The 26,519-nt window shown below is 46.9% G+C and overlaps 1 protein-coding gene and 1 pseudogene across 5 annotated transcripts in view; one reads left to right on the top strand and one right to left on the bottom strand.

The window, feature by feature from the left end:
• Positions 1 to 26,028, bottom strand: part of TBC1D2 (TBC1 domain family member 2) — a 56,000-nt gene extending 29,972 nt beyond the window's left edge. For 3 of the 5 annotated variants that reach the window (XR_004443653.1, XM_033238003.1, XM_033238004.1), the window contains exons 1-4: positions 24,794 to 26,022; positions 21,373 to 21,514; positions 13,580 to 13,715; positions 2,082 to 2,215 (exon numbers count right to left, since the gene is read on the bottom strand). Coding sequence is in view for 4 of the 5 variants with exons in the window: in XM_033238003.1 (XP_033093894.1) it covers positions 2,082 to 2,215; positions 13,580 to 13,715; positions 21,373 to 21,514; positions 24,794 to 25,156 (775 nt within the window). In the remaining variant the exon portion in view is untranslated. Of the gene's footprint in view, positions 1 to 2,081; positions 2,216 to 13,579; positions 13,716 to 21,372; positions 21,515 to 24,325; positions 24,769 to 24,793 lie in introns of those variants that run through there. The other 2 variants (XM_033238005.1, XM_033238006.1) reach the window with 2 other exon arrangements.
• Positions 3,372 to 4,240, top strand: LOC117099440 (annotated as a pseudogene).
• Positions 26,029 to 26,519: the final 491 nt, after the last annotated feature.

Below are 26,519 nucleotides of genomic sequence, written 5' to 3'. Positions count from 1 at the left end.
AGATCGAAGAGAAATCAGGCTACCATGGGTACAAGGCAGCCCGCAGAGCTCAGAAATATGTAGTACCTCTTTCTCCTTCCTGTGATGGGGTCTAGGGGAGCAGGGAAGCTCCCTGTAGCACTGCTGCCCTTTGATACACGACTGTGCACCAACTCTGAGGAAAGGCAGGGCAGGCCTCACAGTGCCCAGTTTATAATTAGAGAAAATGAGGCCTAAGACAGTGGCGTTCAATCAGTGCCCTGGATTTCATGGGAGTGCCTCAAGGACTGACCAGGAGGGGAAGGTGGAGTAAGAGGAGCAGAGGAGGAGTCCAGACTCCCACTCAGGCCTCAACTCTGCTTTTATCTGCTTTATATATTAGATTTTGTTCTGTCACTCACTCTGTGGCCGTGAGCAAGTCACTCCACCCTTCCATGCCTCAGTTTCCTTATATATTGAATGAGGATAATAACAATATACACAGTTCCAGTTGCTGTAAGAATTAAATAGGTCAATGTAGGTAAAGTGCTTGGTACACACGGATAAAACTTGAAAAGATTCTGCTAAGTCAAAGAAGCCAGTCACAGCATGGTATATTCCATGGTATATTCTACTCACAGCAGATGTCCAGAACAGGCACATCCATAGAGAAAGAAAGGTTGTGGCCACCTAGCGCTATGGGGCAGTGGGGATTAAGGTTGATGACTAAGGGTGCAGGTTTCTTTTTGGGGTAATAAAAATGTTCTAAAATTGATTATAGTGATGGCTGCATAATTCTGTGGATATACAGAAAGCCACTGAATTACACATTTTAAATGGGTGAATTGTATAGTATATGAATATATCTTAATAAAGTTATTACAAAAAAAAATGCTTACTGCAGCACTGGCACAAAGTAACTGCTAGCATTATAATGATGATGATTGATCCGATATAGCACTGGCCTTCTCTTGGACTGCTTGTTATGCTCTCTGGGGCTTTGACAGGCACTGACTGCTCCAAAGGGTGCTTTTCCTTTTCTTCTTTTTTTTTTTTTTGAGGCAGCATCTCACTCTGTCACCCAGGCATGATCATGGCTCACTGCAGCCTCGACCTCCCTGACTCAAGTGATCCTCCCACCTGAGCACCCCAAGTAGCTGGGACTACAGGCTCGCATCATGATCAGCTAATTTTTAAATTTTTTTGTAAAGACAAGGTCTCCCTGTGTTGCCCAGGCTCGCCTTGAACTCCTGAGCTCAAGCAATCCTCCAGCCTTGGCCTCCCAAAGTGCTGGGATTATAAGCATGAGCCACCATGCCCAGCCTTATTTTAACTTTTTACTCTGAAAAAATTATAGACTCACGGGAAGTTGCAAAGACAGTGCAGACATGTCTCAAGTACTCTTCACCAAGCTTCCCCCGATGGTGACATCTTACACAGCTATAGTACACTATCAATTCTAGGAAATAGGTGTTGGTACAACATGTGTGCGTAGGTCTACGTCATTTTATCACACGTGTACATTTGTTTTTGGTTTTGTTTGAGACAGAGTCTCACTCTGTCACCCAGGCTGGAGTGCCGTGGTGCAATCTCAACTCATTGCAACCTCTGCCTCCCAGGTTCAAGTGGTCAAGTGGTTCTCCTGCCTCAGCCTCCTGAGTAGCTGGAATTATACGCACTGGCCACCATGCCCAGCTAACTTTTGTATTTTTAGTAGAGTGGTGGTATTAAGAGGTGGTGCCCTTGGGAGGTGATCAGATTTAATGTCATGAGGGTGGAGCCCCTGATAAGATCAGTACCCTTAGGAGAAGAAGCAGAGACCAGAGCTCTTTCAGCCACGTGAACACACAGTGAGAAGGCGCCCATGTGCAAGCCAGGAAGGGGGCCCTCACCAGACACTGAATCTGCCGGCACCTTGATCTTGGACCTCCCAGCCTCCACACAACTGTGAGAAATACATGTCTGTTATTTAAGCCACACAGTCTATGGTGTTTTAGTAAGTAGCCCAAGCCAACTAAGACACACAAACACACCAATGCTGGTTCACTGGAAGGAAGAAGGCACTTGTGCCAGCCGTGAGGAGCTGGTCCCTGAAGGCAGCTCAGCCCTGGACAGAGGCTCACCTGGGGTGCTGGGGTCAGAGGCCGACGGCTGTTCCTCCCTCTGAGGCTCCCCACTCTGTGGAGAATATTCCCCCGGAGGTTCATGGCCTGTTGCCTGGGCCTGCTTGTTGCCACGGATGTTGTGCATTGTGTTTCTGAAAGGAGATGAGAACAGAGGAGCATGAGGCTGAACTCTGCCTTTCTGCCCCTCTGTCCTTCCCACCACCACTGCTGCAGCTCAGGTCTCATCCCCACACCCTGTCATCCCGACTGGTCTCCCAGACTCCAGGCACCCTACATGATGCACCCCATGCATGGCACTCCCAATCTCCTTTACCTGTCTTTCACATTCTTATCTTCCACACACTATGTGGCTTGTTAGTAATATAAGCTTGACTTCCTCAACCCCCAACCCTGCAGCTGGAATATAAATGCCATGAGGCAGAGGTATTGTCTGTTTTGTTAACTGATGCACCTAGAATGCCTAAACAGTGCCCAAAATGTAGAAGGTGCTTAGTACGGGTGTGTTGGATGAATGCCGAATGGACTTGCTGCACTAACTTTCCCAAAACCTTCATCTGGTTTCATCACTATCAGGCTCAAAAACCATCAGTGGCTCCCGACTTCTGCTGAGATAAGTTGCAAACACCTCCTGACATCTTTCCCTGTTTGCTCTCTTTCCCTGCTCAGATCTGTCCTCTGTGCAGCCTTCACTGACCATCTCATGGCCTCCGAGGGGCTTAGTGCACTTCACAGCTGGGTCACCCTTTGGCCAAGTACTTGTCTAGGCTGAAGCCTCTTGATGTAATTTCTTTAAGAACCGGGTACTAACCTACCTGCATGTTTGCTGGTGCCCAACACTGGGTTGTATGTGCCAGAGCCCGGCTCAATACATGTTTGGTTTATAGAAAGGAACTAGATAGTACCAAAGGCTGACCTGAGATCAGAGACCACAGAGAAGTTCATAATGAGCTGGATGTAAAAACAGTTCAAGGAGTTTATTCTCCCTTGCAAAGAGATAAGATTAATAACAGGGAAGGGAAAATGATGAAAGGTGTTCACTAGGTCAGGGTATTCAAAACCAAAGGTTCCAACTCATTGGTAGATTGTAAAACCAGTTTAGTGTCATGACCAGCATTTAAAAAATGAAATAGAAAGTATCAGGGCTGCTGCCACCTGCCTGTGTCCACCTGTGTTGCATTGGGGTCCCGAGGAGCTGTTCGGTGGTACAGGCTGAGGCTGGCTTGTGTGGAAGTCATCCTCGCCTCTGCTTGCCAGCTCTCCCATCCATCCTCTCTCCCAATGGTTGTCATGCTGGTGCGCATCTCCTGCCTGCTGTGCTAGTTCAGGTTGCTCTTTTGGAAGCAGGAGATAGAACTGATGCTTGCGGGGCTGCAGGACTTGGGCCAAGATCACTTTTGTGAATATCACTGCATCAGGTCAATTTAGTGAAAACATGATACCCACAGTGAGCTTCGACATGAGGAAAGTAACTAAAGGTAACATCACAGTAAAGATCCGGGACATGGCTGGGCGCGGTGGCTCACGCCTGTAATCCCAGCACTTTGGGAGGCCGAGATGGGTGGATCACGAGGTCAGGAGTTCAAGACCAGTCTGGCCAAGATGGTGAAACCCCATCTCTACTAAAAATATAAAAAATTACTGGGTGTGGTGGCACGTGCCTGTAGTCCCAGCTACTCGGGAGGCTGAGGCAGAGAAGTGCTCGAACCTGGAAGGCAGAGGTTGCAGTGAGCCAAGATTGCACCATTGCACTGCAGCCTGGGTGACAGAGCGAGACTCCATCTCAAAAAAAAAAAAAAAAAAAAGATCTGGGACATGGGAGGACAACCCCAATTCTGCAGCATGTAGGAACTGTATTGCAGAGGAGTCAACGCTATTGTTTACATAACAGGTGCTGCAGATTCTGAAAAGATAGAAGCCTTGAGAAACAAGCTACATAATCTAGATAAACCATAGTTACAAGGAATTCCAGTGCTAGTACTTGGAAACAAGAGAGAGAGATCTTCCTAATGCCTTGGATGAGAAACAGCTAATTGAAAAAATGAATGTCTGCTATTCAGGATAAAGAAATGGGCTACTACTCAATTTTTTGCAAAGAAAAGGATAACGTAGGTATCACACTTCAATGATTTATTCAACATTCAAAATCTAGAAGCTGAAGCATCTCCTGAAGTCTTCCAGTCCTTCCCAGCTATAATCCTAGACTTACTGTCTGTTTCTCTAAAGTACTTCGCAAAATACGGTCCTCTCTAACCCCAAGAAATTGTCTTTTCCAGAGTTTATTTCTCATGTGCATTGCTGAAGATGTGTATCCCTAATTCTTCATAAGAATCAGCGAGTTGTCGGCCAGGCGTGGTGGCTCATGTCTGTAATCCCAGCACTTTGGGAGGCCGAGGCGGGCAGATCATGAGGTCAGGAGTTTGAGACCATCCTGGCTAACACAGTGAAACCCTGTCTCTACCGAAAATACAAAAAAATTAGCCAGGCGTGGTTGCGGGCGCCTGTAGTTCCAGCTACTCGGGAGGCTGAGGCAGGAGAATGGCGTGAACTCGGGAGGCGGAGCTTGCAGTGAGCTGAGATCGCACCACTGCACTCCAGCCTGGGCAACAGAGCTAGACTCTGTCTCAAAAAAAAAAAAAAAAATAGAATTAGCGAGTTGTCATGATCAAGTCAGCACATATAAAACACACACATATCTTACACATACTTGTCTTAAACTATATAGAGCTTTTAAAAATTTTATTAAAAACACACACACACACACACACTTTTGACCATCTTAAGAAGATTGCATATTTCCATCCTGGTCTTTCTAGGCCAGATTTTGTTGTTGTTGTCTGAGATGGAGTCTCACTCTGTCACCTAGACTGGAGAGCAATGGCATGATCTCGGCTCACTGCAACCTCCACCTCCCAGGTTCAAGCGATTCTCCTGCCTCAGCCTACCAAGTAGCTGGGATTACAGGTGCCTGCCACCACACACGGCTAATTTTGTATTTTTAGTAGAGACGGGGTTTTGCCATGTTGGTCAGGCTGGTCTGAAACTCCCGACCTCAGGTGATCCACCCGCCTCAGCTTCCCAAAGTTCTGGGATTACATGCGTGAGCCACTGCACTCGGTCTGGGCCAGATTTTTATATTGATTTTCAGTAAATGTTTATCTATAATATTTCATTTAGAGTCCAGTAGCTTGATACTTATACTGACTTGATACAGTATGAAGTTTCTAGTGCCACACATGGTTTTTAGAAAACCTTTAAGCCTGGCTCATGTTGGATATAAACATAATGTTTATCTTATCTCACAAATGTCTGTGAAATGTATAATTACACCTTAGGATTCCAAAAATAGTTTGCAAAGAGTGAGCGGAGGCACCAGATCAATGTTGTTGGTTCTTTACACTGGTGAGATTCTACTTGAAAAGTATCAAAAACAATCTACTTTCTGAGAATTCTTTATCACCAAATAGCAGTTGGGGATATGGGAGGAACTAAGGCACGCTTTGTATCTGTGTAGATCATTACTTCCATTTTTTTTTTCCGCATTCAGAATACTTTTTATGGGGTTGGGAATTGACGATTTCTCCAAAGCTTTTATGAATTTAAAGCATGCCAGTCAATATAATAAAATCTGTTAAGAATGTCAGACTTTGGCCGGGCACAGTGGCACACGCCTGTAATCCCAGCACCTTGGGAGGTTGAGGCAGGTGGACTGCTGGAGGCCAGGAGCTCGAGACCAGCCTGGCCAACATAGTGAAACTCTGTCTCTACTAAAAATACCAAAGTTAACTGGGCGTGGTGGCTCATGCTTGTAATCCCAGCTTCTTGGGAGGCTGAGGCCAGACAGTTGCTGGATGTCACTTGAACCGGGGAGGCAGAGGTTGCAGTGAGCGGAGATTGCACCCCTGCACTCTAGCCTGGGCGACAGAGCAAGACTGTCTCAAAAAAAAAAAAGAAAAAAAGAAAGTCAGGTTTTGTTCAAAAAAAAGAAAGAAAATATCAGAGTGCACCTTGCTTAGTCAGCATTAATATTTTGTGAATTACATATACGTGTAGTGAGTATGACAGAAAAATGTATTTGTTTTTACTGTGGCCACGGCTAACAGTTTGAAAAACACTCTATCAGGAGGGCATTTACTTAAAAGGCAGCTACAGTGTGGTCAAAAAAGACAAAGTCACAGCTGGGCATGGTGGCTCATGCTCGTAATCCTAGCACTTTGGGAGGCTAACGCGGGTGGATCATTTGAGGTCCGGAGTTCGAGACCAGGCAGACCAACATGGTGAAACCCCTTCTCTACTAAAAATACAAAAAAATTAGCTGGGCTTGGTGGTGTACACCTGTAATCTCAGCTACTCAGGAGGCTAAGGCAGGAGAATCACTTGAACTCGGGAGGCAGAGGTTGCAGTGAGCCAAGATCGTGGCACCGCACTCTAGCCTGGGTGACAGAGCAAGACTCCATCTCAAAAAAAAAAAAGGAAGTCAAAAGTTGAAAACCTGGCTTTGTTATGTAATCTCTACATACAACACACACTTCTAGTTATGTGATGGAGAAATTTCTCTGAAAAACTCTTATTCCACAAATACCAAAAGGATATGAAACTCAAATGGGAAGTAAAGAGGAAGATAAACGTGTAGATTAGATTACTGTTCAGTAAATATCTACTCCCTTCTCCGCACCCCCGTGGGAGCAGCTTCTGTCTCCTCTGCTTCTTGACTCTGCTTCTTGACACTTCTAGTTATGTGATGGACAAATTTCTCTGAAAAACTCTTACTCCACAAATACCAAAACATATTAAGATCTAGTTTAAGGCAAAGGAAAGGAAGGGAAACTCAGGGACTGAACATGAAAAAGGATATGAAACTCAAATGGGAAGTAAAGAGGAAGATAAACGTGTAGATTAGATTACTGTTCAGTAAATATCTACTCCCTTCTCCACATCCCCATGGGAACAGCTTCTTTCTCCTCTGCTTCTTGACTCTGGCTGTGGGCCATGTGACTTCCTCTGGCCAACTGATGTTAGCAGATATGGTGTAAACACAGAGTTAAAGTGTGCTCGTATGTAAGGCTTGCCTAGTACTCCTGCTTTTCATCATGGGAAGAACATGCCTCAGGTAGCTGCTGCTCCATGGAAGATGAGAAACACATGGGGTCAACCTAGATCTTACCAATAGCTTGGAGCCAAGACCCAGTGAACCTAGCCTAGATCAGCTGAACCCAGATGCGTAAAAAACAAATGCTTTTTATTATATGACAGTGAATCTAGAAGTGGTTTGTTTGCAGCATTATTATGGTGAAGGTTAACTAGGACATACGCTTGCCCAGAATAGATTCCAGAAACTTAGAGCCAGGCGTGAGCCCCCGCGCAGCCTAGAAATATTAAGTATTTTGATCCATGAACATGAGGTATCTTTCTAGCTATTTAAGCCTTTTTTTTTTTTGAGACAGAGTCTGGCTCTGCCGCCCAGGCTGGAGTGCAGTGGCCGGATCTCAGCTCACTGCAAGCTCCGCCTCCCGGGTTCACGCCATTCTCCTGCCTCAGCCTCCCGAGTAACTGGGACTACAGGCGCCCGCCACCTCGCCCGGCTAATTTTTTTGTATTTTTTAGTAGAGACGGGGTTTCACCGTGTTAGCCAGGATGGTCTCGATCTCCTGACCTCGTGATCCGCCCGTCTCGGCCTCCCAAAGTGCTGGGATTACAGGCTTGAGCCACCGCGCCCGGCCGCCTTTTTTTTTTTTTTTAAACAATGTTTGGTGTTTTCAGAGCATACATTTTGCATTATTATGTCAAATTTATTCCTAAATATTTCATTCTTTTTCTAATATTGTTATGGAGTGTTTTCATAATTTTTTTTTTGTTGTTTATTACAGGTGTATAGAAATACAACTGATATTTCTATTTTGATCTTGAATCCTGCAATCTTGCTGAACTAATTTCTTAGCTCTAATAGTTCTTCCTTAGGATTTTCTGTAAACAAATATCATGTCAACTGCAAATAAAGATAGTTTTACTTTTTTCCTTCCCAATCTGGATGCCTAATTTCATGGTCTTGCCTAATTGGTCTGGCTAAAGCCTCCAGAACAATGTTGAATAAAAACAGCTGGAGTGAAAATCCTTGTCTTATCCCTGATTTTAGGGGTAAAATATTCAGTCTTTTACCATTAAGTATGTTAGCTTTGCAGTTTTCATTGATTCCCTTTATCAAGCTGGGGAAGTTTCCTTCTACTCGTTATTTTTTTTTTTTTTTTCTGAGACAGAGTTGCTCTGTCGCCCAGGCTGGAGTGCAGTGGTACAACCTCCGCCTCCTAGGTTCAAGCAATTCTCCTGTCTCGACCTCCCGAGTAGCTGGGACTACAGGCCTGCACCACCATGGCCGGCTAGTATTTGTATTTTTAGTAGAGACAGGGTTTCACCATATTGGTCAGACTGGTCTCAAACTCCTGACCTCAAGTGATCCACCCACCTCGGCCTCCCAAAGTGCTGGGATTACAGGTGTGAGCCACTGTGCCTGGCCTCCTTCTAGACTTTAAAAAAAAAAATTTATTTATTTATTTATTTTTAAAATTATTATTTAGAGACGGTGTCTCACTCTGTCACCCAGGCTGAAGTGTGGTGGCATGCTCATAGCTTACTGCAGTCTTGACCTCCTGGGCTCAAGTGATCCTTCCACGTCAGCCTACACAGTAGGTGGGACTACAGGTATGTGCCACCACACCCAGGTAATTTTTTGTAGAGATGGGGTTCACTATAATTTTTTGTAGGCTGGTCTCAAACTCCTGGCCTCAATCGATCCTTCCACCTCGTCCTCCCAAAGTTCTGGGTTTACAGGCAAGAGCCACAACGCCTGGCCCTTTCCAGTCTTTGTGAGTGGTTTCATCACAAAGAGGTGTTGAATATTGTCAAATGCTTTTTCTCAGTCTACTGAAATGATGTGGTTTTTCACCTTTATCTTATTAATGTAGTGTATTACATAAATTGAATTTCAGATGTGAAACTAACCATGCATTCCTAAGATAAATCCTACTTTATCGTGGATTAATCCTTTTTATATGCTGCTGAATTCAGTTCGCTAATATTTTGTTGAGAATTTTTACATCTGCCTTCATAAGGGATATTGGTCTGTATTTTTCTTATGATGTCTTTGTTTGGTTTCGGTATCAGAATAATATTAGTCTTATAAAATGAGTTGGGATGTGCCCCCTCTTCTTCTACATTTTGGAAGAATCTGTGAAGAATCTGTATTAATTTTTCTTTAAATATTTGGTGGACTTCACCAGTAAAGTCATTTGGTCCTGAGTTTTTCTTCATGGGTATTTATTATTTATTTATTTATTTATTTATTTAACTAATTCAATCTCTACTATGTAATTAGGTCTTTTCAGATTTTCTTCTTGCATATATTTTAGTAAATGTGCCTTTCTAGGAATTTGTCTATTTTCATTGAAGTTATCAAATTTGTTGGCACAGAGTTGTTCACAGTATTCCCATATAATCCTTTTTGTTTTTGTAAGGTTGGTAGCAATGCTCTCTTTTGTTCCTGACTTTACTAATTTGAGTCTTCTTTCTTTTCTCAGTCTGCCTAGCTTAAGGTTTGTCAACTTTGTTGCTCTTTTCAAAGAACCTCTATTGATCTCTAACTTAGTTTAAAACAAGATCCAGGTGTGTGCGTGTGTGTGTGTGTGTGTGTGTGTGTGTGTGTGTGTTTTGTATAGTTGGGCCCAGAATAAGAAAATACTGAGATTATACTTTCATGGATAGTACAGCTGAGTGATGGAAGGAAAAATTCATCAGTTGAATTAAGAGCAGAGAGGAAATTAGAACTCAGCACTCCCAATACCTGATCTTTTGCTGTAATTACTAAGGGCTCCTGTTATAAGGGGAGTCCCTGACTCCTTGGCCTAGTGACTTCCCTTTCCCAGTCTTGCTTTCCCCATCTGAAAATACAAGAATGTAGTTTCATTGAAGAGAATCACCATGATCATGATAGGCACTACTATTTACTGAGCATCACTTTATGCTGGGTCCTGTGCTGAGCCCTGTTACATGGATTTCATAAACCACAAGTCACATGAGTTGGAAAGGGACGCAGGGCCACATCCCTATAGCTAGAGGCACTGGCTAGGTGGGGTAACCATTACTACTGCCCACACTTTAACCAGGAACTGCTCCCTCCCTGACACGTCCTGGGTCTGATAAGCAGTCCTCCTTGGGGTGTAGGAAAGCACAGAAACCACAACTTAAAGGCAGCAAAAGGCCTTCTAAGCCCTAGCACACATCTCCTCTGGGAACGGGGAGCTCGCTACCTTCTGAAATAGTCCGGCTGGTCACCACCCAGCTAAACCACTATGCTTGGAAGAGCTGTCTCTATTTCATAAATGTATCAACTTTGCTTGGAGCAGTTCATGGACCATTTTCTGTTTAGGTTTAATTCCAGGCCTGCAAGGCCTGGCCAGCATGGGAGTGGTGGTCCTAAAGACTTGTTCTGAAAGGATAACCTTGGGCAAGCCAGTTATCGTCCCTCAGTCTCAGTTTCTTCATCTGCAATGGGGATGTCGAACATATCCATAATGAACACTGGATGGACCCTTCCATGGCTCAAGTTCTAAGCGAAACACTATGATGCATTCCACTCACTTAATCCTCCCAAGACCAGTGAAGTAAATACTATTCTCCCCACACCGGACAGAGAGAACTGAGATTCGAAGAGAATAAGTAATCAAAACTGCAGAGCAAGTAGGTGGTGGGGCTCAGCAGCCCTGGATGACTAACTCCATGGTTTGAGAACTTAACCATGTAATGACACCACTTCACAGGTTTGTCTAGACAACTCGAGAGCATAAAGCACCCAACACAGTGCTCAGGAAGCTCCCTACCCCCTTCCCTGAGTATGACCTGGGTTCATGGAAGCACCAACAATGAGTTCCAAGACCAGCCAGAGCAAAGGGGTGTAGGACACAAAGGCAGCTCTCATCTCACCAAGTTATCTGGAGCTTTCAGCAGCCCAGGGCACTTCTCTTGCAAAGTAGCCTGGCATCTTCTGTGGCTATGACAAGTTACAGGAGGGAAGTTGCTCTATGACCCTCTGAAGCTTCCTTCCTTTCTTGGTCTCTGCATTTTCTGTGTTCCGCTTCTGCTGCTGTGGCCTCTATCAGGCATGGACTCGGCTTAATATTGGTGAGACTGCCCTGGGTACATGCTGGCTGGATAGCTGGACTTCTCAGGCCCTCTCTACCCCAGCATGCTCCCAATGCACCCAGTTCCCTGTAGGTCTTCCCAATAGATGATCTCCTGCAGGGTGCCCTCCATGTCCGCTTACCCTGGGAGGCTCAATCATGCCCTATACCTGTCAAGCCTCTCTCTCGAGCTTAGCTCTCTCCTGGGCTCCAGGTCATTCATCCAAATGCCTTCAGGGTAGCTCTATCTCCAGCCAGCAGACCTCAAAGAACACTCATCATCTTTTCCCTAAAACCTGATTCTCTCCTGAAAAGGACGTCACCACCCTCCTAGTCACTCAAGCAAATTCAGACACTGAAACCAGCAGAGGGAAATACTCTGCCTGAGTCACACAGAACCAGGGGTCCCTAATCCAAGTCCTTTGAGCAATCTATTTTGCCTTCTAAGAGCTGTAAGTTCATCTGAAGTCCACACAGAAAATAATGCCCAGGCTGGGCGTGGTGGCTCACCTCTGTAATCCCAGCACTTTGGGAGGCTGAGGTGGGCAGATCATGAGGTCAGGAGTTTGAGACCAGCCTGGCCAACATAGTGAAATCCCATCTCTACTAAAAATATAAAAAGTTAGCTGGCCGTGGTGGCAGGTGCCTGTAATCCTAGCTACTATGGAGGCAGAGGCAGGAGAATCACTTGAACCTAGGAGGCAGAGGTTGCAGCGAGCCGAGATGGCGCCACTGCACACCAGCCTGGGTGACAGTGCAAGACTCTGTCTCAAAAAAAGAAAAGAAAAGAAAAGAAAAAAGAAAAGAAAAAAGAAACACCCAAAGGATCACTATTGGATATAGTTTGAATTCCTGAAAGTTTCCTCCCCTTCAACTAGAGTAACAATAGCAGCAGCAGCTAATATGTATTGCATGCTTAAGACTGCCAAGCACAGTTCTAAAGCAGTCTGCATGAATTAACCCCTTCAATTACCATGCTAAGCTTGTAAGGCAAGTGCTGTTGTATTTACATTTAATAACAAGGTAAGCAAAGCACTGAGAAACAACTTGCCAACAGCAGCACAGCCATGACTGATGGAGCCAGGATACAAACCCAGGCAGTTTGCTTCCAAAATCCAGGCCCCACTGCTGCCTTTTTTTTTTTTTTTTGAGACAGGGTTTTACTCTGTTGCTCAGGCTAGGATGCGGTGGTATGATCATGGCTTACCTTGACTTCATAGGCCTGGGATTACAGGCACACGCCACTATGCCTAACTAACTTTTCACTTTACTTATTGTAGAAGCAGGGCCTCACAAGTTGCCCAGGCTGGTTTTCAACTCCTGGCCTCAAGTGATCCTCCTGCCTTGGCCTCCCAAAGTGTTGCGATTACAGGCATGAACCACCATGTCTGGCCCATACTGCTACCTTCTTAGATATTATCTAAAACAAAGTCTGACAATAGTAAGGTATAGATATAATATATTATTAAATAAAAAAGTAGTTGAGATATGATTGACACAATAAATTGCACAAGTTAAAAATGAGTAATTTGATGCTTTTGACATGTATAGACATTTGTGAAACCATCACTACATCACATTCAACATGATCTCATTTATGCAATATGTATACAGAAAATGTAGAGGAAAGAAATATACCAAATGCTAAGAATATTTGTCTGGGTGATAGGATTATGGATAATTAAAAAAATGCTTTATTTATAACCAAGTGATGCTCTTGCTTCAGCCTCCCTAGAAGCTGGGTCTCTAGGCTGTGAGCCACCTTGTCCAGTGAGTAATTTTTTATGCCCTTCCAGATGTTTCTGATTTCCTATAATGAACATGTACTACTTTTCCAATCAGAACAATGAATTTTTTTTTTTTTTTTTTTTTTTTTTTTTTTTTTTTTGAGACAGAGTCTTGCTCTTGTCGCCCAGGCTGGAGTGCAATGGCACAATCTCGGCTCACTGCAACCTCTGCCTCCTGGGTTCAAGCGAATCTCCTGCCTCAGCCTCCTGAGTAGCAGGGATTATAGGCACCTGCCACCATGCCCAGTTAATTTTTGTATTTTTAGTAGAGATGGGGTTTTGCCATGTTGGCCAGGCTGGTCTCGAACTCCTGACCTCTGATGATCTGCCCGCCTCAGCCTCCCAAAGTGCTGGGGTTATAGGCATGAGCCACCGCACTTGGCCAAATGTAATATTTTAAAGTGATGATGTGATTAACTGAAAATAAAGCCCATAACCCTCTCCCGGGGCCCACCTCCCTGCAGGAGAATCATAGTGGGTTGAGCTCCACCGAAGGGGCTGCCTATAGCTTGGCTAGCCCCTCAGTCCCTCTGCCACTTACTGTATTTCAGTTCCCAGGTGCTTGAGGGAAATATTCGGAAGGGCAGGGAAGGGCTGCAAGGCAGCTGCCACACCCACTAACCCGGGGGGTGTTTTCACAGGGCACAGGAACTCCTCCAGCTCTGCTTCTTCTTGCCCTGGGAACAAAGAAAAGGGAAATCAATCAGCCGGGTCACTGTACTTGGAAAGACAGGTCAGGTGGGATGCTACTGGTGCAGCCCTGATTGGAAACAGGCTGGAGTTGGAGAGTTGCAGGGGCAAGCAGGCCTTCCCTGTAGGTTAACAGCAGCAAAATAAGCTTTTCACAAAATGTTCTGCAGCCAGTAAAATGATGCATTTTGCTGGTACAGCCCTCCTGCAAACCCCTTAAAAATATGCAGACCTAGCTGGGCGTGGTGGCTCACGCCTGTAATTCCAGACTTTGGGAGGCCGAGGCGGGCGGATCACCTGAGGTGGGGAGTTAGAGACCAGCCTGACCAACATGAAGAAACCCTGTCTCTACTAAAAACACAAAATTAGCCGGGCGTGGTGACGCATGCTTGTAATCCCAGCTACTTGGGAGGCTGAGGCAGGAGAATCACTTGAACCCAGGAGGTGGAGGTTGCGGTGAGCCGCGATGGAGCCATTGCACTCCAGCCTGCGCAACAAGAGCAAAACTCCGTCTCAAACCAAAAATAAAAAATAAAAAAATAAAAAAAAATTAAAAAATGCAGACCTACAGTTAATTCTACATCTGAGAGTCCATCCTAAAGATGGAAGTGCAGACAAAACTTTATGTGCCAAGAGGTTCATTCTAGCATTGTCACAAATAGCCTCAAAGTTGGAAAAGATCTAACTTGGGAATAGGTTAAGTATATCAGAATGTCTTCATATAATAGAATACTAATCATTCAAAAACTATGCGAATAATTACTTATAAACAGGGAAACTTGTATGGAATATAGTACTAAGTGGAAAAAGCCAGATTAAAAAAAACTTGGAAGGCTAGGTGCTATGGCTCACACCTGTAATCCCACCACTTTGCAAGGCTGAGCCAGGTGGATCACTTGAGCCGAAAATTTGAGACCATCTGGGCAACATGGCAAAACCCCATCTCTACAAAAAACAGAAAAATTAGCTGAGTGTGGTGGTGCATGCCTGTAGTCCCAGCTACTCAGGAGGCTGAGATGGGTGGATCGCTTGAGCCCAGGAGGTGGAGGTTGCAGTGAGGTGAGATAGTGCCACTGCACTCCAGCCTGGGCAACAAAGCAAGCTCTTGTCTCAAAAAAAAAAAAAAAAAAAAAAAAAAAAAAAAATTGGCGTTATAGTATTATCTCAATTGCACAGAAAAAGTCTCAAAGAAATATACTCCACAATCTTTTTTTTTGGAATTAGATCATCTAATTTCAAATATTAATTACAATTTTAGGAAAATAACTTTGATTAAGTGATTTAAAAGGCAGGGACAGGCTTCTCTGTAAAATTATTTCCAATCCCAGAGCCATTTCTGGGCTTTTTCTCTCTCCCAGTGTAGAGAATCTTGGAGATTGCTGGGAGGCAGTAAGGTGGTGTGTTCTATGCATCGTGAAGATGTTTAATACTGTGATGACCAAGCAGAATCTAATATTCTTGGCCCTTGTACTCCCAAGCACTATACTCCGCAATCTTAATAGTGGTTTCAGCTGCGTGATGGGATTTGACGTGAGCAGGCTATTCTCATTGTATTTTACTGTTTTTTCCAAATTTTCTACATAAACATGGGTTACTTTATAAACAGAAAAAGAATATGTATTTATCAAAAATAGATGTTTATACAGAGATTTTTAAAACACAGGCAAATATTAGGGTCACATTACCGAGTATCAAAAAACAAAGTAGGACATTTTATATTACTATACGATCTGAAACATGTTTAAATAAAAGGCAGGCAGGAGATCATAACATAAGGTTAATACTGGCTGCCTCTGGGTGATAGGATTATAGGTTCTTTTTCTTTTTAGTCTTCCAAATGTTCTGTGTAAACAGTGATTCTTCTACAGTGAATGACTTTAAAATGTTTAATGTTAAGCAAGCTTTCAAGGCCAAGGAAATTATTTGAAGTATAAGAGAGGGGAGGTGAAATATTTAGAAATTAAGTGTTAGAAAAAGGAGAAAAGAGCCAGGACCACTTACGGGATGGTATAAGCTTGATTAGACAGCCCCTGAGACCTACCAGGGCAGCAGACACTTTCCACTTGGAACCCTCTTACCGGGAGACTGAAATATTTAGGAGTGGAGATTTGTTTTTGCACTATATCTGCAAAAAGGGTGTGGGTATAAAAATATTAAGTATAATGATGGGGGCCAGGAGAAGCTGTTCAACCTACCTAAGAAAAGAAGCTTTGCAGTAGTTCAAATAACAACAGACAGTATGTTTGTATATTCCTAACAGGCTCCGTCAGATCCGGCAGGCAGGCCAGTACTCACACTCCTCAAATGCCACATCTTTGAGGTCCTCCCTTCCATGAATCTTCTCACCAAACATGGACTGGGTGTTTACCCTGAGGCTGGTGAGTGTGGCTGGAGAAAGAGAAGAATCAAAGCAGAAACTCACAGCCTAAGGAGTAGGGAAGGGGAAGAAGTCCACACCTGGAGAACCCCAGGTGCTGGGTTAGGGCAGTTGTGGGAGGTGGAGACAGAGTCTTTCCAATCCAGGTCAGGGAAAACTTCCTGGAGGAGGGGCACTGCAGCTGGGCCTTAAGGACTGGGGTTGATATGAACCTGCAGGAGGAACCAGGAAGGCTCTTTCTGTGCAGAGCATACAGGCAACGGGTTTCAGACCCAGAACTGAGTTTGCCGGGAGGAAGCCTGGGGAGGTGAGGTGGGGAAGGCCAAATAGAAGCGGGTGTGGGTAAGTGGCTGGATCTCATCGCGATGGAAACCAGAGCCCCTAGGGGTTTGAGCAGGTGGCTGAAGAACCAAACCTGGCTTTGGGTAGAAGATCTGTAGCTGGGCCCTGTTTCTGTGGGGAGGGTACTGTGACCTGGTTGCAAATCACTTAAAACAAACAAACAAAACAAAAAACAAGAGCCAGGCGCGGTGGCTCACGCCTGTAATCCCAGTACTCTGGGAGGCCAAGGTGGACTGATCACCTGAGGTCAGGAGTTCAAGATCAGCCTGGCCAACATGGGAAAACCCATCTCTACTAAAAATACAAAAATAAACCGGGCGTGGTGACACGTGCCTGTAATCCCAGCTACTCCGGAGGCTGAGACAGGAGACTCGCTCCAACTTGGGAGGCGGAAGTTGCAGTGAGCCGAGATCACACCACTGCACTCCAGTAGCCTGGGCGACAAGGCAAGATTCTGTCTCAAAAAAACAAAACAAAACAAAACAAACAAAAAGAAGGATACTCTCTACCGTGTTTCCTTCAGAGTTAATGTATACAAAAATGTTTAAAAAGCCATAAAGCCAGGCCAGGAGCGGTGGCTCACGCCTGTAATCCCAGCACTTTGGGGGGCCAAGGTGGGTGGGTCACAAGGTCAGGAGATTGAGACCATCCCAGCTAACATAGTGAAACCCCGTCTCTCCTAAAAATACAAAAAAGTTAGCCAGGCGTGGTGGTACACGCCTGTAGTCCCAGCTACTCGGGAGGCTGAGGCAGGAGACTTGTTTGAACCCAAGAGGCAGAGCTTGCAGTGAGCAGAGATTGCGCCACTGCACTCCAGCCTGGGCAACAGAGTGAGACTCTGTCTCAAAAAAATAAAAAAATAAAAAAATAAATAAGCCATAAAGCCCCATATTGTTGGACTCACATCTTTCAAAGTAGCCGTTAAGCCAGACTCTGAGCTGATTCAAAATAAATTTTTCTTATTTATCAATACTTTAACCATCTTATTCTCTTTCATTCAAAGCAAACCAAAAAACCTTAACAATTTTTCTAAGATTTTGATATCTTAGCAGTACTTCCTGAACTGCTAATATCTGTTTTCTTGTAAGTGTCACCCGTGGCCCTAGATCAACTCTGAGACTACTTAGAGCCAAGTCCTGGGGGTTGCCATCACTGGTGGGTTTTACCAATGAGGAAATAGCCATTCAGAGAGGGTGAGTTTTGTGGCCAAAGTCAAAGCTAGCATGTGGCACTGTTATAGACTCAAACACAGTCCCCACTTTTGCTTTTCCCACTAAACCGTGTGGCTTATCAGAGCAGCCTTTCTAACAAGCAGGTCATCTAAGATAGGAGGGGCTACCCATGAAGGCCCAAGCCCCCAGTGCAAAGGAGTGTGCAAGGCACGGGCGGCACATGATGGCGATGTCCGAACAGAAACCAGCGCTTTCCGCAGGAGGCAGAATCAATGACCTGAGGCTGTAGTCTGGGGCACCCTGGAGAAATGCCCTCCATTTCTCTGTGACCACAATCTCTGTGACCACACAGAGGATTTTCAGCAGCATTTATTTGTAATTCTCCTTTTGCGTAAGCTCTGACGGTTGCCCCACGTCCACTGGGAAGAAGTCACTGCCTAGACAAAGAAAGGGCCTGGCCCAGGAGGTCACTGCCTCCCTAGAGGGCCCTGGCTGAGTGCCTGGTTGCTCCTCAGCTTTGGGAGGGCAGGTTATGAGTCTCTGCAGCCTGGGTTGTGAATTTCAGCACTGACATTTTCTTGTTACATGACCCAGGACAGGTCTCTTGACCTCTTTGAGCCTTAGTTTCCTGGTCTATGAAATGGAAACAGCACTAACTACCCTATAAAATTATTGTGAGGATTAAATAAGATGATGCATGTAAAGTGTTGGGGCAGCAGGCATATTTCATGACGGTACACATTTACACAGGTCCTTTGTAAACTGTAGCTTACTGTGGCAACTTGCTATTCTTATTATTATAAATCTCTTGGGTTCCCTTTGATCTTTCTTGGCTCTGCAGAGACCGTTGTTTAGGTAAAGTATAAAATGAAGTTGTAAATGCCTAAGAGCAGGAGAGAACATGCCTTGCAGATTGCTCAAGAGCAGTGACGAGACACTTTTTACCAGGAATCTCTGACTCAAAGTCTGACGTGGGTCAGGAGGTTTTCAGTGACGCAGGAGTGGGCTGTTGCTTCCTCAGGAAGGGTGGAGGCGGGTGAGGTGGGGCAGGCTGCTCCACATAGCTAATCCAGGCCTTGCTGACTTGCCCAAGATACCAGAAACATCTTTCTAGGTGGGCTAGGAAGGTTATGCCAGGCCCTGGGTCTGGGAGGAGAGTGAAGGCTTGCTGCAAGGCGAGGAAAGGCTTCAAGAGGAGAAGCTCATGTCCCTGCTTCCTGAGTCTCAGGCAGCATCCTCCTCAGGAGACTGGAACCCAGGTCAACGCAGCAACTCCATGCCTTTCTCCAATGCCCACAGCAGGGGCTGGCCTGGAAGAGGCCCACCGTGTGTGCTGAAGCAAAGCCGCAGAATTAAAGAACCTGCAACAGGTTCGCCACAGCAGAAGAGGGTTGAGGATCCCAGAGCCATGCTTCCACAATCTGCTTCTTCAAATTTCAGTTAAGACACACAGGAATTCTATTATTGCAGAGGTTTCACCTGGCCTCTAGCCTGATGCTGACCTTTGCAGCAGCATCAACCTAGGCTGCAGTTTTCTGCAAAACCAGGGTTGTCTGGCACCCTGGCAGATGGGGAGTAAGGGCTGGAGGAGAATGCAGAAGCAAAGAAACCCTTCAAAAGAAACTCCAAAGAAATTCCTAATGATTATTAAGAATAAAAGGAACAGTTATTATAATAGTGATAACGTATATATGTTTGTGTATATACTATTATGATAGTAATAGCATGGGTGTATTCTATGCACAGACATATACACATAGAATAACAATATTATTAGGACAACTCCCATGTATTGAGCACTGACTATGTGCCTGAGGTTATGCTAAGGGGTTTACATTCCTTTCCTCATTTAATTATAAGGTTTAGTGTATTGCCTTACCCATTCACTCCGCAAATATCCAATGTGCCAGGCAGGACACCAGGGAGGTGATACAGGCAACAACAACAAAAAAAGGTCCTCACCCTTAAGGGGAACGGGTGGAGATGGACAAGGACAGGGGTAATTATTAATAGAACACAATGGAACAGGTCTCCCTTGAAGTGTTTGAAAAAAGTGTTGAGGGCCCAGAAAGAATCCAGCTGACAAAGTCTGAGAAGGCTTCCAGGAGGAGGCTAGCAAGAGAAGGAGGCAATGCTGGAGCTTGGCCATAGAGAATAAGCAAGAATTTGCCAGGCAAAGGAGAGAGAGAGCAGAGACTCTGCTGAAGCATCAAGCCCAAGGCGGCAACTGGGGAAGCAGGCAGAGGTGAGATCAGGAGGGATAAGCCCTGAGCGCAGGAGTGGGGTGGGGGGTGGCCTTGGATGGCAGTGACGGGTTCAGGTTCTCATTTAAGAAAGCTCACTCAGGCTGCAGAGAAGGGTATGGGTTCTGGCACAGGTCTCCACATGGGGACACTGGAGAGGAGGCTGCTGTGACTTTTGAGAGATGAGGTCTGACCTGGGCAGTGGCGGCAAGAAAGACCTGAGTCTGATGTGTGGGTCAGAGGGCAAAAATGGCCAGCACAGTGATTGACTGGACTCACTGGCTGGAATTGAGGAAGGGTGGAAGGCAACTCCTAGTGGGTACACGGGGGGAAATCTACCGAGACGAGGGAAGGAAAACGGGAAGAAGGGTTGGGGCAGATGTATTCAGCTTTGGACATGCAAAGCACCCAGGTACAGAGGTCCGGGGGGAACCTGGTAACAAGTCCTGCCCTTGCCTATTTGGCCTCCCTGTCAACTAAACATGAAGCACTTTAGACACTCTGTGGCTTTGTACTGGGACCTGATTTTCCATGTTCTTGCAGGGGCAGCTGTGAGGTGGTCCACACTGATCCTAAAACCTGCCAATCATGTTCCTGGCTGCAGCATGGGGGTGGGAGGGAGTGGTCTCCTGACTCCTCCACGTTGGGATGATACAGGATTTGGGATCAAGAAACTTCATTCGTGAGTCATCCTGGGGGAAAGGATCCTATCTTATGGGAACACCAGTGATAAAAATCATTGATCTGGCCGGGTATGGCGGCTCAGCCTTTAATCCCAGCACTTTGGGAGGCTGAGGCGGGTGGATCACGAGGTCAGGAGTTCAAGACCAGCCTGGCCAAGATGGTGAAACCCTGTATCTACTAAAAATACAAAATACTAAAAATACAGGGCATGGTGCCTGTAATCGCAGCTACTTGGGAGGCTGAGGCAGAGAATTGCTTAAACCTGGGAGGTGGAGGTTGCAGCGAGCTGAGATTGCACATTGCTCTCCAGCCTGGGCAACAGAGCGAGACTCCATCTCAAAAAAAAAAAAAAAAAAAAAATCACTGATCTACCCAACTCATGACACAAATCTACAACACTGCATTTTCTTATTAACCTTCCTCACGGCAATTCTGTGAAAGTTTGATTTCTTGAGTCATCATCATAATAGCTCACTTGTATTGGGTTCTGACCATGTGCAGGCATTGTTCTAACCATTTTAGGTATATGAATTCATTTAATCCTCATAACATCCCTAAGAAGTAGGGATAATTTATAAACCTCATCTTATGGGGAAGGAAACAAGCTCAGAAAGGTTAAACAACTTGCCTAAAATTATATAGGACTAGGATTTGAACCCAGGCAGCCTGGTCTCAGCCCAAATTCTTGCCCTAACTAATCCTGAGTCATATCCCTGGCTCTCTGCTTCCTTAGCAGAGGGCTCCTCCCACTCATTCCCAGCAGGAGGGTAAAGGCTTAATCACCAGAGCCCTGGGTGTGCAGGCAGGAGGGTAGCCCATTGGGTACCTAGCTCGAGGTGCAGGGCGGGCCCATTCCCAGCCAGGGCGGCATCATAGGCGGCGGGAGGTGCTGGCGGGCTGTTGTGGAACTCCCAGCGCTTCATCTGCAGCTGCTGCAGCCAGTACAGCATCACTTGCTTGGTGGCGGCCTGAGAAGCACAAGGATTAGTTGGCAAGGCCCTGTGCCTGCAGGGTAGCACTAGGTGTGGGAAGAGGGGAAGGTTGTGGGAGGCTTAGGAATGCTCTCTTTCCCAGGAAAAAAAAAAGGGTCACTGTAGGTATGTATGCTTCCTGGCCACAGAAGATCATCAGGCTCTGATCTCCCACTCAGAGGTTCCTTAGCTGCTCTGGGCCTCAGTTTCCTCATCTGATCTGTACTCTGGTGACAATAAGACTCATTGCATAGGGCAGTGATGAGGATGAAATGAGACAAGGGTATCACACAGTCCCTGACACACAGTAGGTGCTCAAAATGTGCTCACTGGATAGAGGAATTTGGAGGTGCTATGAAAGAGGGGAGGTGCACTGAATTCTGATTTGGGTGGGGTCCTGGTACCATCACTATCTCCCAGGTGAGATGGTATCTCACCTGTGTGACATCTCCAAGTCTTTGCTGCCTTTTGTGGAATGGGAGTAATCCTTTTTGCCTTGGGGATGCACCAGAATCATGGATATGAATGGGGACTGGAAAGCCACATGCACATGGTGACGATATGGTGGCACCTTCCAGGTGCTCTGGCCCTCCAAACAAGTTCTTGGTAAATGCTAGTCATTAGTCTCCCAGCACTGGCTGGTGGCTGGTCCAAGCATCCACTTTCACATCCAATAACTCCTGGATTCTTCAGGAGGGAGGCAAGGCAGGAGTGAGCAGCCCTTTCTATAGATGGAGAAACTAAACCTCTGAAGTCGCCCAGGCATGTGGTGATAGAGCTGGTCCCAAAACCCTGGTCTATAAGTTGGATTTTATGGCCAGGAGATTAGTGGCTTCATAAAGAAGGCCTGAGATCAGCTGAGGTGGGCTGCAGAAGATGGACAGCTCACCGGGCATGGATGGGTATTCTCACAGAACTGCCTGCAAAAAGGCCACATGAGAATAGCAGCAGGCTACATGGCAACAGAGGCAAGCTGACTGTCTCAGGCGCTCGCTGGTGTGCACTGTGCCGGGGTGGGGATGGGGGGTGGTCTGTGAAAGAAACCGTGAGGCTGTCATGCAGGTACCAATAGGACACATGATGCCCACCAGTGTTCTCTTTCCATACACTCTCCCAGAGAGACCACAGCACCTCCCAGGTCTTCCCCATGACCTTAATGCTGATGAGCTCCAGCCAAACCCAAATACCCCATTTTATGAATTCATTTGACAAGGGTATACTAAGCACTGACATACGTGTCAGAGATGGTGCTAGGCACTGAATACAGGGGTGAGCCAACACACATGGTCCCTGTCCCCTTGGAACTTGAGAGTCTCCTGCAGGGGACATGTACCTGGATGTTCCATGGGCTCCTGATCCTGAGTTCCCTCCTGTCAGTGACTGACCCAACCAGGCAGTCAGCCACTCCTGACATCTCCCCCATTCTACCTCCCTACTATCCCGAGCCACCTCCATTGGCCCCCTCCCCACAGCCACAGCTCTAGTTCAGCTGTTACTCTCTCCTGATCACCTTCTGATGGGCTCCCTGAGTACCAGCCTTGCCCTTCCCCTAGTTTCTTCTCTACCCAATAGTCAGATTGGGCTTTTGCTACTTGGCCTAAGTCGCCCTCAGGCTCTGCTCTTCAACTCCATCCTTTGGGCCCCTCTGTCTTTCTGGCTCATGTGATTTGCCTGGACACTTGGGGCTCTATCATGGTTCCCTCCTTTTGCTCACGGTGCTCTCTTGGCCTGGAATACCTTTCTCCCTCTTGTCTGTTTGCCACCTATTTCTTCTCTGAAGCCTTGGGTGTATCCCTCCTCCACAAGCTTTTCGGGCTAGCCCCTTCCACTCGGTGGAAATGACTCCTCCTGTCACCACACCTTCTTGCACAGACTTACCACAGTGTCTCTACAGAACATTTTAGGGTTCATGCAGGTTCTCCATCAGTCTCTCCCACCAGACTTTAAGCTGTCTGAGAACCAGGGGCAGAGGTGCTTTAGCTTCACACCCCAGAGCCTAGTGCAGAGCCAGGAACAATGGAATAGTATTATAAAGACCATGTGTTGGAGACCCTGTATACAGCAGTCAACCTGTGGAAGAGACACACAGACCCAGGAACCACATGACCTCATAAATGCCTTCCTTGGCCAGCGATTCCTGAGTTTCATTATTTTAACCAAGTCCCCCAGCCTGGTCACCAGCCAAGCCCAGTCAGTAAAGGGGAACTGAACCCGGGGGCAGATACCCACTTAGCTGGAGGTGGGGTTGGAGGGGTGGAAAGATGGGGATGGGGTGGGGAAGGCTATCTCCTGGCACATTCTTCTCTGATGCCCATAGAACACTTAGCCCAGATCTGTATTTCCAATTAAATTATGAGACACCTCCTCTTGACATGAGCACTCTGACCTTGGTTCCATCACATTGTGTGTGCACGTGTGTTTATTCAACAAAAAATTATTAAGTACCCCACTAGGTACCAGGCTGTACTCTAGGTGATGAAATTAATTCAGCAATTTGTACATGCCTGTGATGTGTCAAATGCTTACAAACCACCTAGGTTCTCAGAGGTAAAGTAACTTGCCCAGGGTCACATAGCTAGTAAGTAGCAAATGTACAATTTGAATCCAAGCCCGTCTGATTTCAAAGAATGTGGCCTTTCTACTGCTTTAGGCTTTCTCAGTTAAACATGATGATAAAACAAAACCTACCCCTTGCTGCTGATAGGAAAACAGGTTTAGGCATGCCTAGATGAACAATCTAGGTTGATTAGTGAAACCTAAGTATTTATCTTACCAATCCCTGCCAATCTCTTCTCAGCATTCACTGACCTTGGCCAAAACATCAAGAAACGGGAATCAGAATCCTGGCCTTGAGAGAGGATTGCAAAGAACATATTTTGACTTCCTTAGGTTCCAGGTAAGAAAGTTAAAGTAACTGCACTGTCAGGCACACCCAAAAGTAAAAGTTTTGATTCAGCACTGAGAGGTCTGAGAGGTAGAAAGACTACGGGATTCCAAGCTACCCCATTCTCTAGATGCATGACCTCGGGCCAGTCCTTTCATCTCCCTCTAACTCAGTGTCTTGATCCGTAGAATGGGTCTGTCGTCCCTGCCTTGTGGGAACCCAATGAGGAAATGGGTGGGAATGCACTTTGCAAAGCACAAAGTTCTTTGAACACGTCGGTGACGCCAGTTCCAATCAATTTACTGTGTCCACCACACACTCGCGCCCAGCCGTGCCCTGCGAAAAGGCGACCTCGCGCCGCTGGGAAGGAGAAAGTCCTTCCAGGAATTTACCTTCAGGGTAATAACCCGGCTGGGAGTCTTGATTTCGAAGATCCCCTCCTCAGCGTCCGCCTTGCAGTCAAACACTGCACTGGAGAGGTCGATGCTGTTCAAGGGATTAGCATCCTGCGCGGTCCGCGAATAATACAGTTGACATTTCCTTTCGTCGTAGAAGAACCAGCGGGATTTCCAGCCCCGGATGGGCCCTTTGCCGCCGAACTTACTTAAATACCCACAGAGTTTCTTGGCCTCCAGGGACCGGGCGCAGTCCCCCGATTCTTCCTCCAGAGGCAGCGCCTGTGGGTCCCTGGCAGACTCGTCGGACCCAGGGGCAGAGGAGCTGGACTCCGGGGCGTTCTCCCCGGCGCCCTCCATCGCTGCCAGCCGGAGACCGCGGAGGGACGAGGAGTCCGCGGGACCACCAGGAACAAATCTCGGAGACTAGGCGGGCAGCTTCCCACAGGTAGACACCTGGGCGGGGGCGGGGCCGGCGACGGACCCGCCCCCAGGACGCCACAGGGTCTGGACTGGGTGCGGTGCGTGCGACTGAAAGACCGCAAGCCCAGCTTACAGCGGATGGCCACGCCCCTCCACCGCCAGGCCACGCCCCCGCGGCGCTCAGTCGGCTCCCCTCAAGGCCCGGTTGCTTCCGGCTTTTTCTCTGCGCCAGTTAGCCATCTTTAGTGAGGGCGGCAGTGCTGCCTGGCTTCAGGTTAAAGTAGTGGCGGCACTGAGGTTAACCGCGGGCAGAGAAGCCTGTCCCTGGCTACGCTTCCCTGGTAGTTCGCATAGTCACCTAGAAAGATGGCGCTTTCTGGCACCCCATGGGTTGCTTGTTCCCTCCCTGTGCCGCGCGGGGCACCGTCGGACGGCGCATCTCGCGGCCATTGGCTGAAAGGAACACCGCTGGGAGGCCCCTCTTCCGCGCCGCCCGGGCAGTGCGGCTCAGGAGCTGTCTGCCACTCTTCTCCCCGGTGTTCCTTCAGCCCAGTCAATGACGCCGCAGACGGCCTTCTTATCTCTCGCCTGACCGCGGTAGCCTCCCCAGCTCTCTGTCCTGGCTCCCATTCGCCTCCTGACGGCGCTGGTCGTGTTGCTTGGGGCGCCCAGGCGCAGCCGCTGCGCTGCGGAAACCCAGTGCCACTCCCGGGGCGTAGTTGGGTGCATTACATTTGTTTATTTTTATTTTGTTATTGCTATTATTATTTTTAGAGGCGGTCTGGGTCTGTCACCCAGGCTGGAGTACAGTGGCGCGAGATCAGAGCTCACTGCAGTCTCCGCCTCCTGGGCTCAAGCCATCCTCCCGCCTCAGTCTCCCTAGTAGCTGGGACCGCAACTGCGCACAACCACACCTGGCTAATTTTTAGTTTTTTGCAGAGAGGAGTGTCTTGAACTCCTGGCCTCAAGCGATTCTCCTGCCTCGGCCTCCCAAAGTGCTGGAATTACAGGCGAGAGCCGCCGTGCCCGGCTGTTTTGTAAATAAAGAATTTAGGGTTTGACTGACTCGCTCAACTTCTGCCTCATTTTACCTGTTTCCCCTTAAACTTCTCCCCTTCCTTCCTAAGGCGCGTTTCTCCATTAGGGCTGCGGAGCCCAATTCCGTCCACCTCTCTTTAGGAACTTCATTCCGCCTTTCTCTTGCCCTTTGTTCAGCCCCTCCTCTTACTTCATCGTCTCCCCCTCAGCCATCGTTAGCGAGACCCTCACGTGCACTCTGATCTTGACAAGAAGCACGTTG

This window comes from Trachypithecus francoisi, unplaced genomic scaffold (genome assembly GCF_009764315.1).
Source record: "Trachypithecus francoisi isolate TF-2019V2 unplaced genomic scaffold, Tfra_2.0 Lachesis_group16, whole genome shotgun sequence".
Taxonomy (NCBI): domain Eukaryota; kingdom Metazoa; phylum Chordata; class Mammalia; order Primates; family Cercopithecidae; genus Trachypithecus; species Trachypithecus francoisi.
This window is presented reverse-complemented; position numbering and strand designations above follow the sequence as displayed.